This window comes from Notamacropus eugenii, chromosome 3 (assembly GCF_028372415.1).
Source record: "Notamacropus eugenii isolate mMacEug1 chromosome 3, mMacEug1.pri_v2, whole genome shotgun sequence".
NCBI classification, from domain to species: Eukaryota; Metazoa; Chordata; class Mammalia; order Diprotodontia; family Macropodidae; genus Notamacropus; species Notamacropus eugenii.
Window position 1 is genome coordinate 135744759 of NC_092874.1, and position 18787 is coordinate 135763545.

Genomic DNA, 18787 nt, shown 5'->3' on the forward strand with positions numbered 1-18787 from the left:
AAAATAACCACTATTTTATGTAGTAGCAACTTGTCCAATTCACATGACTGGCAATCCCCCTATTACTCTTCTTATTTAAAACCAAGGAAAAAAGCTTGCATTCAGTATGTCAGTCTTAGTCCCTCTGAGTTTTCTGACAATTTAATTTTGAATTTATACTTTGCTGGCCAGGTTTTCTCTGTGGGCTTCTCAGATCTCATTTGGACTGCCCTTCCAATTTTCAGAAATTCCTTCCCCCAACACGCCTGCAAAATTCTCTTTACTTTGCCAGCTGGGCTTGCACCTGAAATTTCTGATCCTTGCCTACCTCTTAAAAAATTATTTTCAGGCTTCTTACAGGTTACTAACTTTTTTAATCTTATTTTTAAAAAATCCAAAATGTACAAAGATTCCTTTTTTTTGAAAATTAAATGCCTGTGTGAGAGATTTCTAGGCTTTGGCAGTACTAAACACAAGTACCTTTTGTGTAACAGGCACTTAAATAGATGTTTACTGGATTCCACTCTTGCATTAGGATGTTGTATTAACAACTATAACAATAAGAAACTAAGTTACCTGGACTGTTTATTATCCAGTAATGAGAGGGTTTAGATATGTCTGGGTCCTAAGAGAGCCTTCAGTCCAATCCCATCATTTTGCAAATGAGGCACTTGAGAGCTGAGATGACTTTTTCAAGGTCCCATAGGTACGAAGTAGCAGAATCATAATCTAAACTTACGTTTTCTCATTCTAAATTCATTGCTCTTTCCTTTATACCTTGTTGCCTCTTAAACTAAGTCCAAAATATTTCCCATCCTCGTGGGTTCTTGAATTATCTGTGTAAGAAACACTCCTCTGGGGGGTGGAGCCAAGATGGCGGAGTAGAAAGACGCACATACACATAGCTCCGAACCCACAACCCACAGAACGGCTAGAGGGGATCAACTCACAGTGAATTCTGCACCCAGAGGCCATGGAATATTGGAGCGAGGGAGATTTCTGTTCCGGAGAGACCTGCAAACCTCTTGCGGGGGGTCCTTCGCGCTGCGGACTGAGCGCCGGGACTGGGAGCAGAGGGCAGCCCTGCAGCGGCCGTGACACCGTGAGGAAAAGATCTGAGCGGGCTACGGGGACGGGATCTCCAGTGGTCACGCGGGTCCCTCCACCCACAGAGGGACCTGCAAACCTCTCGCAAAAGGTCCGTTGCGCTGCAGACGCGGAGCCTAGCCCAGACCTGCGGTGGCCGCGGCTCCGAGAGGTACAGATCCGAGCAGGCTTCAGGGACGGGATCTCCAGCGGCAGCACAAGCCCCTCCACCCACAGGTGACGGGGGTTGGTGAGAGAGTTTCTTTGGCGGGTCGAGAGGGGAGTGGGGTGCCCCCATGGCTCGGGCCCCCCCGGGAGATAGAAGCTGAGGGGCGGCTGCAGACAGGGGCTCCCCAAGCGGGCGGGAGCCTGGATCCATTGTGGAAGGTCTGTACATAAACCCCCTGAGGGAACTGAGCCTGAGAGGCGGCCCTGCCCCAACCTGACCATCTGAACTTAATTCTCACACTGAATAGCAGCCCTGCCCCCGCCAAAAGCCCTGAGGCGGGAAGCAGCATTTGAATCTCAGTCCCCAAACGCTGGCTGGGAGGACCAGGAGGCAAGGTGGGTGTGAGGAGAATATTCAGAGGTCAAGTCACTGGCTGGGGAGAATGCCCAGAAAAGGGAAAAGAAATAAAACTATTGATGGCTACTTTCTTGGAGAACAGACATTTCCTCCCTTCCTTTCTGATGAGGAAGAACAATGCTTACCATCAGGCAAAGACACAGAAATCAAGGATTCTGTGTCCCAGCCCACCCAATGGGCTCAGGCCATGGAAGAGCTCAAAAAGAATTTTGAAAATCAAGTTAGAGAGGTGGAGGAAAAACTGGGAAGAGAAATGAGAGGGATGAAAGAGAAGCATGAAAAGCAGATCAGCTCCCTGCTAAAGGAGAACCAAAAAAATGTTGAAGAAATTAACACCTTGAAAACTAGCCTAACTCAATTGGCAAAAGAGGTTCAAAAAGCCAATGAGGAGAAGAATGCTTTCAAAAGCAGAATTAGCCAAATGGAAAAGGAGATTCAAAAGCTCACTGAAGAAAATAGTTCTTTCAAAACTAGAATGGCACAGATGGACGCTAAGGACTTTATGAGAAAGACAGATATCACAGAACATAGCGAGAAGATTGGAAAAATGGAAGATAATGTGAAATATCTTATTGGAAAAACAACTGACCTGGAAAATAGATTCAGGAGAGACAATGTAAAAATTCTGGGACTACCTGAAAACCATGATCAAAAGAAGAGCCTAGACATCATCTTCCATGAAATTATCAAGGAAAACTGCCCTGAGACTCTAGAACCAGAGGGCAAAATAAATATTCAAGGAATCCACAGAACACTGCATGAAAGAGATCCAAAAAGAGAAACTCCTAGGAACATTGTGGCCAAATTCCAGAATTCCCAGGTCAAAGAGAAAATATTGCAAGCAGCTAGAAAGAAACAATTCAAGTATTGTGGAAATACAATCAGGATAACACAAGATCTAGCACCCTCTACATTAAGGGATCGAAGGGAATGGAACAGGATATTCCAGAAGTCAAAGGAACTAGGACTAAAACCAAGAATCACCTACCCAGCAAAACTGAGTATAATACTTCAGGAGAAAAAATGGTCTTTCAATGAAATGGAGGATTTTCAGGTTTTCTTGATGAAAAGACCAGAGCTGAAAAGAAAATTTGACTTTCAAACACAAGAATGAAGAGAACCATGAAAAGGTGAACAGCAAAGAGAAGTCATAAGGGACTTACTAAAGTTGAACTGTTTACATTCCTACATGGAAAGACAATATTTGTAACTCTTGAAACATTTTAGTATCTGGGTACTGGGTGGGAGTACACACACACACATGCACACACGCACACATACATAGAGACAGAGTGCACAGAGTGAATTGAAGAGGATGGGATCATATCTTAAAAAAAAAAATAAAATCAAGCAGTGAGAGAGAAATATTGGGAGGAGAAAGGGAGAAATTGAATGGGGCAAATTATCTCTCATAAAAGAGGCAAGCAAAGACTTATTAGTGGAGGGATAAAGAGGGGAGGTGAGAGAAAATCATGAGGTCTACTCTCATCACATTCCACTAAAGGAAAGAACAAAATGCACACTCATTTTGATAGGAAAATCTATCTCACAATACAGGAGAGAGGGGGACAAGGGCACAAGCAGGGTGGGGGGGAGGATAGAGGGGAGGGCATGGGGAGGAGAATGCAATCCGAGGTCGACACTCATGGGGAGGGAAAGGATCATAAGAAAATAGAAGTAATGGGGGACAGGATAGGATGGAGGGAAATATAGTTAGTCCTATACAACACAACCAGTATGGAAATCATTTGCAAAACTACACAGATTTGGCCTATATTGAATTGCTTGTCCTCCAAAGGGAAGGGGTGGAGAGGGAGGGAGCTAAAGAAGTTGGAACTCAAAGTGTTAGGATCAACTGTAATGTTCTTACCACTAGGAAATAAGAAATACAGGTTAAGGGGTAAAGAAAGCTATCTGGCCCTACAGGACAAAAGAGAAGACGGAGACAAGGGCAGAGAGGGAGGATAGAAGAGAGAGCAGATTGGTCACAGGGGCAATTAGAATGCTTGGGTTTGGGGGGGGGGAGGGGATAAAAGGGGAGAAAATTTGTAACCCGAAACTTTGTGAAAATAAATGTTAAAAGTTAAATAAAAAAAAAAAAAAGAAAATGAAAGGGTTGAAAGAATAAATTTCAGCTCCAAATTCTTTTTATTATAAAGGACTAGACTTAAGAAATCATATTGTTACTTTCTTTTATTTTAATTGTCTTTTTAACTAATAAACAGTGTGAAAGAACACGGCACCAAAAAAAAAAAAAAAGAAACACTCCTCTGCCTCATCTATGAAACTCAGCTGCACCTCTCCTCCCAATAATGCATTTCATTTAATTTTTTAAAATAAAAGTGGAAAGAAAGGAGGAGGCCAGGTTGTGAAGGGCTTTAAAAATCAAATAGAGGTTTTTATATTTGGTAATAGGAAGCCAATAGAATTTAATGAATAGGGTAATGATGTGTTCAGGAAATACAATGTGACAGCTGAGTGGAGGGAGGATGGAATGGAATGGGGAGAGGCCTGAAGCAGGGAGACCAGCCATCAGGTTATTGAAATAGTCTAAGCATAACGTAAAGAGGGCTTGTGGCAGGGTGCTGCTCAAAGCTGAGGAGGCTGATATCCAGAAAACTTGATAACTGATAGAAGACGGGAGGGAGAGAATGATTAGTGAAGGATCACACTAGGTTGTGAGCCTGGGTGGCTGGGAGGATAGCAGCACCCTCTCTGGTAACTGGAAAATTAAGAAGAGAGGAGGATGTTGGAAGAACGATAATGAATTCAGTTTTGGACACGATCATTTTAAGATACCTACACTGAGCTTAAGATGTCCAATTGGACAAGTCAGACGTAAAAGATGAGATATAAGAGAGACTGGGCTGCATAAATACATTTGAGAGTCACCTGCACAGAAATCGTCTGGTAGCTTTTGTTATCTTTTTATTATGGAACTATGTAATATCAATCTAGGGATACTATAGTATTTAATTTTCCCAACAGGATTTTTATTCCTATTTCAATTATCCCTAATTATACCACATCTTTCCCACCCCTCTCTATTCTTTTCTGTAGTTTGTAGCCTCAAATCACTGTATCTCCCTGTCCTACCACCATCAAATGTCTAAGACTCCCACTAAAGTAAGACCACTATTTAGCATTAAATATTTTAATCTGTTTATTTAGATTATGAGCATGTATATACTGCATCTTAGCTTTTCCATCCCTTCCACAACCTATCTGATATATGGTTTGATGGGTCAGAATTCCTTTTTTCTCATTCTTACAGAACTTCTCATATATTTGAGAACGGCAAATATAGACAATAATAAACCCCACAACCAGATGGGAGCATTTATACACTAACAGGTGTATTTTCTGGGGTTGGATAACACCTTAAATACATTATTGGGGGGGGGGGGGTTGGGGGCGGGAAACTAGCAATAAAATCCACAACCCTCAAGCTCTGGAAGTAAATTATGTTAACTACATAATATTAACTTTCCAAGGGAACTCTTTTCTTACCACTCTATCCTGGTGTCCAATGAAAAGAAAAAGACTTAAATTGCTTGAGTCTCATGTCTTTCCAGTTTACCCTCTAATACCTATTCAAAAACTTTTTCTTAATTTCAATTCAAAAAATATTTATTAAGCACCTATTATGGGCATGGAAACATACCAGACACTGGAAATCCAAAGGCAAAAATGAAACAGTCCAAGCCCTTAAGCACTTTACATTTTCCTTCTTTCCTTCCATTCTTAGAGCATGAGAAGAAGGGGAAGAGGAATGAGTGAAAAACAAACAAACAAACAAACAAAAAAACCACTGAAAGACTTTAAATTTCAATGAAGTGTACTATGTTTCCAATGAACATGACATAACCATGATTCAATTAATTGCATCACATGACTTTTCCCAGATTTTTCTGAAAAAAACAGTACACTTTGATTTCTGTGTATTGAAATCTACTTGGTATATTTATATGTACTTAATTTTTAAAAACCTACCACTTTGATAACAATTCACATTTTAATACCATTTAAGGGTTACAAAGCCATTTCTTCACAAGAACCTTATAGGATAGCTAGTACAAATATTATCATTGTTTTACAGATGAAGCTACTGACCCCAGAGAGATGGAGTGACTTGCTTACAGTCACACCTAATAAGCAGACAATCTGAACTGGAGTATAGGCTTTCAGACTCGACACTCCATTGCTCAAAAACCTTTTATGATTCTCTCTGTTGCTTATATGGTAATATAAAAAACCTTTCCAGTCTGTCATTCAAGATTCTCTGTAATTTGGCCTCAATTTACCTTTCTAATCTAATCTCCCATGAATCCTGTTTCCCTGACCCCATTTATACATTCTCATTTTAGAGCCTTGGCTCATCTGATGTTGCATTTCACTCCCTTCAGAACCTGACCTAGCCACATTCCATCCTTTCTTCAGTCATGCTCACATCCCAGTTCCTCCATGAAGCCTTACTTCATGGCCATAGAGCACACTTCCTTTTCCATCCTCTTGGTCCCTAGAGTTCTTGCTGTCTCTACCATGTGTACTTTGCTAGATCTAAGGCATTTCCACTGATGTGGTAATCTTAACAGCGGAAGATCACAACTTATTCATGTCTTCTCATTCTATATCACTTATCCATATTCACTGGATGTGTGGGAGTATTATTCATAAGATACTTTAAGCAGCTTTTTCTTTTATTTAATGTTCATATATGTATGCCTTTCCTTCCCCAATTAGATTAGTCAGGCTCCAAGCATAGGGAACCTTCTTTCTGCATACCCATCATCAGTCTCTTAAAACAGTAGCAAGTTCAACAAATATTTACTGAATGGATGAATATATACAGCCTGTATATAGATACATCCTCAGCTCTTCTGCACTCAGCTGACCCAGCTGTGAGATGGCAAAACAGGTGTCATTTGGCGAATTACCTTGGAAAAACTATATATGAAGAGAGTACATGTACATGTGTGTATATGTATATTTACATATACACATACAGGAGCCTAACTCTATACCACATATTACTGCACAGAGACAAAAAGCTTCTTAGGCTTTGACTGTATGCTTGCAAAGAAATGGCAATGAAAGCTTTCATCTTCATGATTGTATGAACTTCTCTTCTCTCTTTAAAGGTTGCATTATCACAATAATATTCACCTCAGTGGGGAATTGTGAGTCTAATTAATTAAATGTCTGTAAAGTGATTCGAGACCACAGATGAAAGGAGCTATATAAATGCAAATTTTCATCATTCATCATAAGCAATCTGGGTAAAACAGGTTTAATATCTTTTCATGTTCTTTTTTTAGGAAAATGTTTCAAAGAAAGAATATTACTTACTGCCTTCCCATGTACAATGTAAAAGATTCAAAGCCCCCTCTACCCTCTTCCAGTGCTGAAGATGAAAGAAAGCATAGGCGATTGCTTCACTGTCTCCTCTCTTCAGAATATGTTCTGGGGGTAGGATTAAGCTTTTCATTTCTAGTAGGTACTGAAATAAAAAAAAAAAAGGCAAGAGACAGATGTGTTAATATACAGTAATTTGGAATTCAACAATGTACACAGAAAGATCAATTTCCCTAAAGTACTATTCACAAGTATTTCATCAAACCTGAAATCTCATTAGGACATTTGAAGGCAATTATTGAAACATCCCGCCCTTCCAAAGCTTGCTGACAGATGGTTAATGTTGTAGAAGTCTCCTACGGTGGGGGCCAGAGAGAATTTCAGGCATAGATCTCTGATCAAAAGAATAATTAGACTCAGTCTATAAAAAAAAGAGAGATTAAGTTTGGATGCAATTATAGGTACATATTTAATTTTGTAACCATGATAAAATATGTAAAATGGCCATATATGAACTTAAGCATCATATGGCAAAACTAACCACTTTAAAGAGACTTATACTGAACAGGAGGGACAGTAATTGATTTTAACCACACAGATCTGGCAAAGAGAAGGCTATGGTACTTTTATCTTTTCTAAACTGAACTATCATTAAACTGCTGGTGATTCCATCTTGCCTCCTTGTGTCTCAGCAGATAACCTCATATCCTAATTTACTGGGAAAATTGAGACCACCAAAAATTCTCTTAATATTTTCATCCATTCTCTCCTCCTCTCCAGTCTCTGAGGAAAGAGATAATCCTTCAAAACTGTCAAAGCAGGCCTCTCAACTTTTGCTCTTGATCTAATCTCATTTCTTCTCCTATGGTCTGACCTTTCAATCACTCATTGTCTCATCTGCAATATGTTTCCATCTACTGGTTCCTTTTGCTGCCTATAAATATATTTAGATCTTACTTGTAATTAACATATCCACAGCTACACATAAACACCACTTTTCTCTTGATTCTATCTCCTTAAGCTCTCATCCTATATATTCCCTAACCTTTCATTGCCAAACTCATGAAGAGTTATCTATAATCACTCCACTTCCTCACCTTCAGCTGGACTTTCAACTTCGAATCATTAGACTTTTAACCACTGACACTTTCTTGTCAAGGTCACCAACGATCTCCTGGCTACAAAATCCAAAGGACTTTCCCTGTCCTCATTTTCCTTAGTCCCTCTATTTTTAAACTATTACACATAATCTCCTCCTGAATATTCTTTTCTCTTCGGTTTCAATGACATGGCTCTCTCCTGTTTCACCTACCTGTCTCATCATTGTTCTCAGTCTTCTTCACTAACTTTTCATTATAATTACCCCTTTCCCATTAGGGGTACCTTTCTGCTCCCCAAGACTCTTTCCTGTGCCTTTTCATTTTCTAAATTCTTCTTCTTGGTCATCTTACCTGCTCTCACGAATTTTATTAACAATGCAGTTTACTGTTAAATCTATTATACATTCAACCAAAATCTCTCTCCAAACAGTTTGTTGGATATCTGTCTTGGGTTTCCCATAGATATTTAAACTCACCCTCTCCAAATGCAGTTCATTATCTTCACCCCATCTTAAACTCATGCATTCTCTGAACTTTGAATTTTCTGTTAAGGATATTGCCACCTTCCCGGAAATTATATTCATAAACATGGAATCATCTTAAAGCTAGGGTTCTTAACCTTTTTTGTGTTATGGATCCTATTGGTAAAGCCCATGGATCCCTTTTCAGAATAATGCTTTTAAATGAATAAAATAAAATACGTAGGTTACAAATAAAACCAATTGCACTGAAATTAAGATGTAATGTTTTTCCAAGTTTACAGACCCCCAGAGATCTATCCTCTGGCTAAAACCACTTAGACAGTCTTCCCTGTCTCTTTCCATATCCAATCAACTTTATAATACCACATTCATATCTTTTCTTATATTTTCCTCCTTGCCTCTACTCAAATGATCACCATTTTTATGCAAAGCCCTCATGACTTCTTGTCTGGACTGTTGTAATAGGCTTCTAATTGGTCTCTCTTTCTAATCTCTCCTCTGTCTCATGAATTCCTCACCCAACTTACAAAATCATTTCTCCATAAAGCAGATGTCTTATTACATTAACCCTCTTCAAAACCTCCAGTGCCTCCATATTGTCATAGAATAAAAGTACAAATTCTTTAGATGCCACATCACACAATTTACTTAAAAAGAATTTGCAGTCCACTACAATGCTCCAATCTTTTTTCCACAGAAGCTGCTATCTAACACTGCCTTTCTGGGGTTCCAAAAATCAGTTTAATCCCTGTAGACATTTACATTTATCCCAGAAAGACACAGACACACTCTGCCAGTCCAGAGGGATGAAATTCTCTACTCTTAGCATCAAAAGAAAAACAAGTAACCCAAGACATTGCAATAGGTGCTGGGGATGCAAAGATGAAACATGACTTAATTCTTGCCCTCAAGAAACTTACAAACTAATATGACATGTACAAATGAAGTCATGTAGAATGTGATACGACCAAAGGAGATATCAAAAGGGCTCTAAGAAAATTTAAGAAAGAGGGGGGGAAACCTTTTAAGACGGGGGGGGGGGGGGGGAAGAGAAATAAGGGCAGGCGTTAGGGAAGATGAGAAAGAGAGCCTTTCATTAGAAAACTCAGAGGCAGAAGAATGTAGGGCTATATGGGCAACATTTAGTAGACAAATTTGGTTGGAACAAAAGATAAATGAAGGAGAATGATGTGAAATAAAGCCAGAACAGTAGGATTATGACAAGGGTAGAAGCTGGAAAGACTTGAGTGACCAAGTCCAACTCTTTCATTTTAAAGATAAGGAAACTGAGCCTGAGACAGGCTGAGTAGACCCAAATCACACAGGAAAGAATTGACCAAATCAGAATGCCAACACAAGACTTCTGATTCCAAATCCAGAGCCCTTTCCATTATATGACACAAATTTCGGAGTGAAATTGAAATTGAGTGAAGGCCTCTAAAATAATAGCTTATATATTTATATGGCATTATAACATTTGCCAAGAGTTTTACATGTGTTATACCTAATAGTAATCCTGTGAGGTAAAGATTACAGGCTGAGGGGGTCAAGGGGCTTGCCCAGGGTCACAGCTAACAAGTGTCTGAAACAACCTTAGAACCTAGGTCTTCCTAACTTCAAGACCATCACAGTATCCACCATGCAATGTTTTTTTTTTTTTGCCCCCTTCACGTCAGGTGAAAGAGTTTGTATTTTATTACACAGTCAAAAAGCATCTCACTAAAAGTTTTTGATCATGGGAGTGCAATGTTATATAATGGTTGGGTTCAAATAAGAATTTGATTCTGACGTTAAGACCAACTTAACTCCAAAAATTCTTCTTTTCATCATTGTGGGTACCCTTGATTTATACGTATCATAACTCTGGAAAGTAGGTGAAACAGTGGATAAAGTGCTGGGCATGGCATCAGGACGACCTCACTTTCTCCCTTTTCTTCTTTCTTTTCTCCCTTTCCTTTTTTTCTTTCCTTTCCCCTTCCTCCCAACCTTCAACCTTTCTTTACTTTCTCCTGCTCTCCCATGTAAAGTCTTCATGAGCTGTTTTAGCCAAAAACATTAGTCACCTGGCGGGCCATACTTTTGTCTGAGGCCCTGATTACTTAGCTAGGCTGGTCCTCAAATGGCTGTACATCTGAGAGCCTTTGGAGAAGGGAGGTCTGTGTTGCAGCCAGCAGAACTTGGAGGATGTCTAGTCATAGCTCATGAATCCATTGGTAGAAAGTAAGCTTGAGTCCAAGGACCAGTTTTTGCTTTTCTTTGTATCTCTAGCATCTTAATAAATGCTTACTGATTCAGACTGAATGAGTAGGAAATACTAGACAATGCACTATGCTGGCACTGCTTTTGGAAACCCAGGTTCAGCTCTCCACTATGATAAAGCATTAGAGAGTAGAAGTCAAGAACAAACATAAAAATAAAAACTGGCTCATCTGTTCAAATTTTAAAACAAGTTAGACTGGGAATTATGAGAATCAGTCAGAAGCTAAACTGAAAATAAAATATGCTTTGCTTCTTTCTGGTCTCATTTGGTTTGGGAAATACTTATTTTATGATTTTTCATGAGAATCTGTATGTGAAGAAACTGTTCTTTTAGCCTAGTGAACTGGAGAGCACTAAAGGAAGGGAACCTATGGAGGAAGAGGGTCTGGCACCAGTAAACAGGGTGGAGTCTATGTAAATTTGGGGGCCAAACAGAATTTGGGAAGGCCTATTTACTTAAGAAATTTTTTTGCAAAATAACGCTTTTGAGCCTCTAGTAACATACAACCCCCCTCCTAAAATATCACTCCCCCAAAGTTTTAGGATGTATGCCCAAAGAACTGGTGTTATAAAACTAACCAAAACAAGTTCACACCATGGAAACTTAACTTCCTTCTCATCATATGGATTTTATGTCTAAACTAGGCTATGCCTATAAATTAGATTTATATTCCTGTATGGTTCCAACACAATGTTGGCCCTAACCAGATAATGAACACTAATAACAACAATGTGCTATTTTTTGGCTAAAGTTAAAATGCCTGGCACGATCCATTCTCAACATGTGCAACATTTAAATTAGAAAAGCATGGAACAACATTTCACATCTTACATGTCAAGAGAAAAATAAATGGAAGAGGGCAGATCCCTATCCACAAGTATGCAGAAATCAATTAGAGTAACTGAGGCTTGAAAATCAGAGAACTCTATCTGCCTGTCTAGAATAACTATTTGGCTCCTACCAGTTAGACTTACATACCATGTTATTTGGTCGGCCATCTTTTTTCTCATTTTCTTCCCAGATTCCCAAATAACACCGCTCTTAAAGTATTTCTAAAGGATTCAGAAGCAACTTTTCAAACTGTATTTGTATCAAGATTTTCTTTCTTTCCTCTAATACTTGAACATTTACAATGAAAACCTACAACTAAGATGATGATTTCTGAGAGTTATGAAATGGTTTACTCCTCACACATGGTAGAGCTCAAGAAATGGCCGGTGAAACAATTATCAGGGACAACGAAGAAGTGATTACTTCATTGGCTTGGAGACAGGACGAGATGGCCTGTAAGACTTCCTAAATTAAGATCTGATGATTCAATAATAACACGTTAAGGGAAAATTATGTTAACTTTACCCTCTATGTATCTATCAATGCTAGAGAATTAATTTCAAATTTTTAATGGTCTTTTTACTACCAACAGCAAATTAAGTCAAGATAAGGCAACAATGATGAGGAGTGGGGTGAGGATGTCAACTTGTGAGGAACATTTTTCTGTTAAAAGTAGATAATCTGATAAATTCCCTGCTGGAGAATTTTCTTTCTCCAAAGATAAAGAAAATGATCAGAGGTGCTGTTATTCTAGACCTAATTATGATAATTAAGAAAGTAGCTGGCAAAGTGAAAATGCTAGGACTCTTCAATGATGAGTGATCATTCTAGTTAAGGAAAGAAATAGTGGGTATGGTCAGATATGTATCTTGGACTAGAGGTATGAAATGTGTGGCTCATAATACTCCCAAGTACAGCCTGAACCAGATGAAAATGTAACTGGAAAATAATTTGACAAAATAAATAAAAAACAATAAAAACACAGTATTGATATGTGGTTTTCTAAGTTAATATGTGGCCTACATGGCTCTCTTATGTATGATTCAGACGAGGCTCCCATTTCTATCTCACTTTCTTAGACAACAGAAAAGCAATTCTTAGACAGAAAAAATTAAAGGATCATAGGAATTAAAGCAAGGAGGGATCTTAAGAGAGCATCTTGAGGTGACAGAAGTGTGACTTAACGGAAAGAACGTGTGACTTGAGCTCATCCTCTTTGTGGGTTCCAGTCTCATTGTATCAACTGCCCACTGAAAGTCCATCTGGAAGTTTCCCAGGGAATCTCAATACATATATCCAAAGTGTAACTACTCCTCCTCCTCATGAGCTATTTGTTTTATTAAGGATAGCACCATCCTTCCAGTCACTGATGTTCACAATCATAGAGTCATCCTGGACTCTTTAATCTCCCTCATCTTTCATGTCCTGTTAGGTGTCAAATCTTACATCTATCACCACATCTCATCTATCCCCATCTCTCCACTTACACAACTAATCTTTATGAGTCTCATTTCTCTCCTTTGCAAAATGGGGATAAGAACACCAAAGTAATGAACAAGATTATTATGAGGAAAAAATCATAAAATTATATAAAATTCTTTGCAAACCTTAAAGGGAAATATTGTTACTGTCATTATCTAGGTCAATAATTGTTATAGAGTTCAAATCCTTTCCTTGGACACTCTCTACTCTAAGTTCCTGTGACACTGTTGTTTCTTGGTTCTTCCACCTTTTTGACCACTCTTTTTCAGTGTACTCTAGTTCTTTGTTTTCCTTTCCTCCACAAATGTGTCTCCTCTCCTAGAGTAACCTTTCCTTTCTCCACTCTCTCCCATGGTAATTATTCCATACTCCCATGAGTTAAACTATCATCTTAATGCAGGTACCTCCCACATCCACATTTCTAAATTATCTTCCTTCAACCTCAGACCTACATCTTCAACTGACTGCTGTATATGTGTGTCCAGGGTGGGAATATTCCCCCAGCACGTCAATGTCAATATGTCCAAAACTGAATTCACCATCTTCCCTCCTGAGTATGTTCCTCTCATTTTCATTATTTCTATGACACCACCGTCTCGGTTACCTGGGCTCTATACTTCAGTCACTTTTTACTGTTTCACCTCTCTCCTCTCACGTTTAATTAGTTTCTGATGACCTGCTGATCCTAACTCCGCACTGTTTCTCTCACCCATCCACTTTCTTTTCATCAAACTCCCACTACCTTAGTTTAGGCCCTCATCTTCTCTCCCTTTGACAATTTTAATAGCTTCCTGACTCATCTCCCTCTCTTTAAACTTTTCACTCTTTAATCTAATCATCACAAAGCTAACAAAATAATTTCCCTGTGTCTGGGTGTGTCATGCTCCTACTCAAAGACATGCAACTCTTTATTCTGTCTGGGATAAATACCAATTACTTAAGCTGACATTTAAATTCTTCCCTAATTTGGCCCCAAGCTACCTTTCCCAACACATTAGCATACTATTCCTCTTTTTTTTAAATTTATTTATTTTTAGTTTTCAACATTCACTTTCACAACATTTTGAGTTCCAAATTTTCTCCACTTCTCTCCAATCCCCCCATCCCAAGACAGCATGCATTCTGATTACCCCTTCCCCCAATCCGCCCTCCCTTCTATCATATCCCTCCCTTCTCTTATCCCCTTCTTCTTATTTTCTTGTAGGACAAGACAGATTTCTATACCCCACTGCCTATATGTTTCATTTCTCAGTTGCATGTAAAAACAATTTTTAGCATGTTTTTTTTAAACTTTGAGGTCCAACTTCTCTCCTTAAATATGTGTAGTCATGCAAAACACTTCCATAACAGTCATGGTGGGAAAGACTAACTATATTTCCCTCCATCCTATCTTAACTCCATTTATTCTATTCTCTCTTTTCACCCTGTCCCTCCTCAAAAGTGTTTACTTCTAATTACCCCCTCCTCTCATTTGCCCTCCCTTCCATCATTCCCTTCATACCCCACTTATCCCCACCCTACCCCCACTTTCCTGGAGGGTAAGATAGATTTTCATACCAAATTGAGTGTACATGTCATTCCCTCTTTAAGTCAAATCTGATGAGATTAAGGTTCACTTTTTTCCCTCTCACCTTCCCCCTCTTCCCCTACATTGAAAAAGCTTGTTCTTGCCTCTTTTATGTGAGAGATAATTTACCCCATTCTATTTTTCCCTTTCTCCTCCCAATATATTCCTCTCTCACCCTTTAATTTTATTTTTTTAGATCCCTTCATATGCAACTCACCCTGTGCCCTCTGTCTATACACGCGCACGCATGCACACACATACGCACACACACACACACATATGTACACACACACAAAATCCCTCCAACTACCTTAATAATGAGAAAAGTCTCAAGAGTTACAAATATTATCTTTCCATGTAGGAATATAAACAGTACAACTTTAGTAAGTCCTTTATGATTTCTCTTTCCTGTTTACCTTTTCATGCTTCTCTTGACTCTTGTATTTAAAAGTCAAATATTCTATTCAGCTATGGTCTTTTCATCAAGAATCCTTGAAAGTCCTCTATTTCATTAAATGTCCATTGTCCCCCCGAACATATTATACTCAGTTTTGCTGGGTAGGTGATTCTTGGTTTTAATCCTAGATCCTTTGACCTCTGGAATATCATATTCTAAGCCTTTCGATCCCTTAACGTAGAAGCTGCTAGATATTTGTTTTCACAATAACTGAAGTGTTTCTTTCTGGCTGCTTGCAACATTTTCTCCTTGACCTGGGAGCTCATGAATTTGGCTACAATATTCCTATGAGTTTTCCTTTTGTGATCTCTTGCAGAAAGTGACCAGTGGATTTTTCAATATCTATTTTACCCTCTGGTTTAATCAGGGCAGTTTTCCTTGATAATTTCTTGAAAGATGATGTCTAGGCTCTTTTCTGATCATGGCTTTCAGGTAGTCCAAAAATTTTGGACTAATGGGTCTATTTTAAAGGTCAATTGTGCTATTCCAATGAGATATTTCACGCTGTCTTCTATTTTTTCATTCTTTTGGTTTTTTTTTTAATATAATTTCTTGATTATAAAATTATTAGCTTCCATCTGCTCCATTCTAATTTTGAAGGAATTATTTTCTTCAGTGAGCTTTTGGACCTCCTTTTCCATTTGGACAATTCTACTTTTTAAGGCATTCTTTTCCTCCTCATTGACTTTTTGCATCTCTTTTGCCATTTGGGCTAGTCTAATTTTTAAGGTGTTATTTTCTTCAGCATGTTTTTGGAGCCCCTTTAGCAAGCAGTTGACTTGTTTTTTAATGATTTTCTTGCATCACTCTCATTTCTGCTCCTAATTTTTCCTCTACTTCTCTTTCATGATTTTCAAAATTCTTTTTGAGCCCTTTCATGGCCTGAGACCTATTCTTATTTTTCTTGGAGGCTTTGAATGTAGGAGCTTTGACTTTGTTGTCTCCTTCTAGTTGTATGTTTTGATCTTTCTTGTTCTCAAAGTAAGATTCCATAGTCTGATTTTTTTTCCTGTTATTGCTCATTTCTTCAGCCAATTACTTGACTTTTGAGCTCTTTGTCAAGGTAGTTTTCTGCTTCCAGTGGGGATGGAATCCAGATTCAGCTGCTCGATCCCTCTACAATATGGGGTCCTAGAGCTCCAGAAACAGTAGTTCCTGCTGCCCCTGCTGCTTCTGCTGTGGGCTTCTCCACCCCCTCCCTCCTCTGCCTCCCTGGTACTAGGGCCAGACCACTGTACTTTTTCACATAAGTCTGGACAGGTTTTTTCCACTGACCCTGCAACTTGTTCTCAGCATTTTGGGATTTGAGAAGTCTGAAAACCGCCACAGATGCCAATGATTTAGAAGCCTACTCAGGTCCCATCTGTGCTGGCATGGCCCATGCTGGACTGTACTCTGCTTCCAATCCAGTGCAAAAGATGCTTCCTGTAGAACTTCCAGGCTGTCTTGGATTGGAGATTTCCTTCACTCTGTTATTCTGTGGGTTCTGCAGCTCCAGAATTTGTTTAGAGTAATTTTTTACAGGTATTTGTCTGGGTTTGAGGGGAGAGCTCTCACAAGTCCCTGCTTTTACTATGCTATCTTGGCTCCACCCCCCATAATATTCCTCTTCAAATCCCATAGTCAAATTGTAGTTTCAACTTCTTCCCTGAAATTAACAAGTCACGTTTAACCTTGATGCATTCATGCTGACTTTTATCTCATGAGTAGAACATTTCTCTCCTTTCTGTGAGTAGTTAAATTTAATTTAAAGCTCAGATCAAGTGCTGTTTTCTATGCATAATCTTCCCTGGTCCTCTAATTATGAAAAGTGTTCCTTCTTCCTCCAATTTCCCCAACACTTTAGCCTGAATTCTCTTTCCTCTTTCTTAAGTTTGGCATCACTGACTTTTCTTAGTGATCATTCCCCATGTTTCTAGGTATCGTTAACCAAGTCATCTATTTGAAGTTCACCACTGTCTTGTGAGGATCAATAATTACATTCCACGCTTAAAGAAACTTCCCAAAGCGAATGGGATACCAGCACATTCTGGAGACAATGCAAGCTGTAGCATTTTATGTGTTTTCTAGTGATACTAAGCAGAGGTACAGAAGCTGAAGTTTAGATGTTTGTGTTTTAGAAAACAGTATCTAAATATTTGACTGTCAGAGACACTAGGTTGCAGCTACTATGAAGACATCTAAATCAGGTCTCTTTAATAAAGGTACGTTAGTCTAGCATTTTAGTGACTACTATGTGCCAGCATTACTCTAAAGAGTGCTGTGCTAAATGCTGGCCAAGTTGTACAAATCCTAGATTACAGTTTTCTTCTGAGGTCCAGAATTAGGCTTTTTGTTGGTGTTGTAGCTAACTCAGTTTGGTAGCTTCTCACAGACACTAGTTTTGAAAGGTGTTCCTATTCTTACAGTATAGAACTATGAGCATGAATTTAGAGTCTCTTGGGCCTCGTTTGTGTCTTAGTTGGGCATTTACCTTCTTTCCTCATCTATAAAATGGAGATAATACTTTATTTTGCAAGACTGTTGTGCTCAAATTATGGCATGCCAATTACAGGCAGTTTGGTGGGACAGTGAAAAGACTGCTGAGTCTCAAGTCCAGCCTTAGACAATTATTAGCTGTGGGACCCTGAGCAAATCATTTAACTACTGACTGCCTCATTTTCCTTAACTGTAAAATAGGGATAAGTATGTATGTCACAGGGTTGCTGGGAGGATGAGATATTAGTAAAGCACTTGGCATAGTGTCTTGTTTAATAAATGCTTATTCCTTTCCCTTCCCCTTGCCTCTATCATCTTGCTCTCAAATAAATCTGAACGATATTATTACATATATTCCTGATTGGGAAGAAAAGAGAACCTTTTCAAAAGAAGCCATAGGCAGTCTGCATTAATGTCAGATTTTAAAAGGGCATATACAAAAATTAGACAACATAGGAATGTGAAACCCAAGACATATGTGAAAGACTGCTGCTAGTTATTTAAATTCTCCCAATCTTTTTTAGTTTTCTAATTTGTAAAATGACAAAAATAATAGTTAGCAATTATATAGTACCTAAAGGTTTAAAGAGTACAATATTACTTCATTTGATCCTCACAACAACCCTGGGATGGAAGTGCTACTGTTATTCCCGTTTTACAGATGAGGAAACTGAGGTGGAGATAAGTGACTTGCCCAAGGTCACATCCCTAAGCACACAAAACTGCAAATCTACCATGCACAACTTGCTATTCCTTTCAAATATACAACAAAATTATCAAGTAAATTTCTTTTTTCTTCTCTCCCCTACCCTAGAGATGGCTATTATTAGACACAAATAGGACGGTGTGTGTGTGTGTGTGTGTGTGTGTGTGTGTGCGTGCGCATTACACACACTGGAACTATGTATTCTATATATTATAAATCAGATTTTGTTAATTATGAATATTGCTATCTTAGCTATACACTCTCACACACATATTCACCCCATATATTCTTTTATTACAAATTTATTAATTTATTTGTTTTGAGTTTTCAACAATCACTTCCATAAGTTTTCAATTTTCTCCCCTTCCTTCCTCCTCCCTCCCCAAGATGGCATACAATCTTATATGGGCTCTACACA

At 38.7% G+C, this 18787-nt stretch overlaps 1 protein-coding gene across 3 annotated transcripts in view; it reads right to left on the bottom strand.

The window, feature by feature from the left end:
* Positions 1-18787, bottom strand: part of ST7 (suppression of tumorigenicity 7) — a 294589-nt gene that overhangs the window by 20510 nt on the left and 255292 nt on the right. For all 3 annotated transcript variants that reach the window (XM_072652961.1, XM_072652964.1, XM_072652962.1), the window contains exon 12: positions 7001-7151. In XM_072652961.1, the coding sequence (XP_072509062.1) occupies positions 7001-7151 (151 nt within the window). The remainder of the gene's footprint in view (positions 1-7000; positions 7152-18787) is intronic.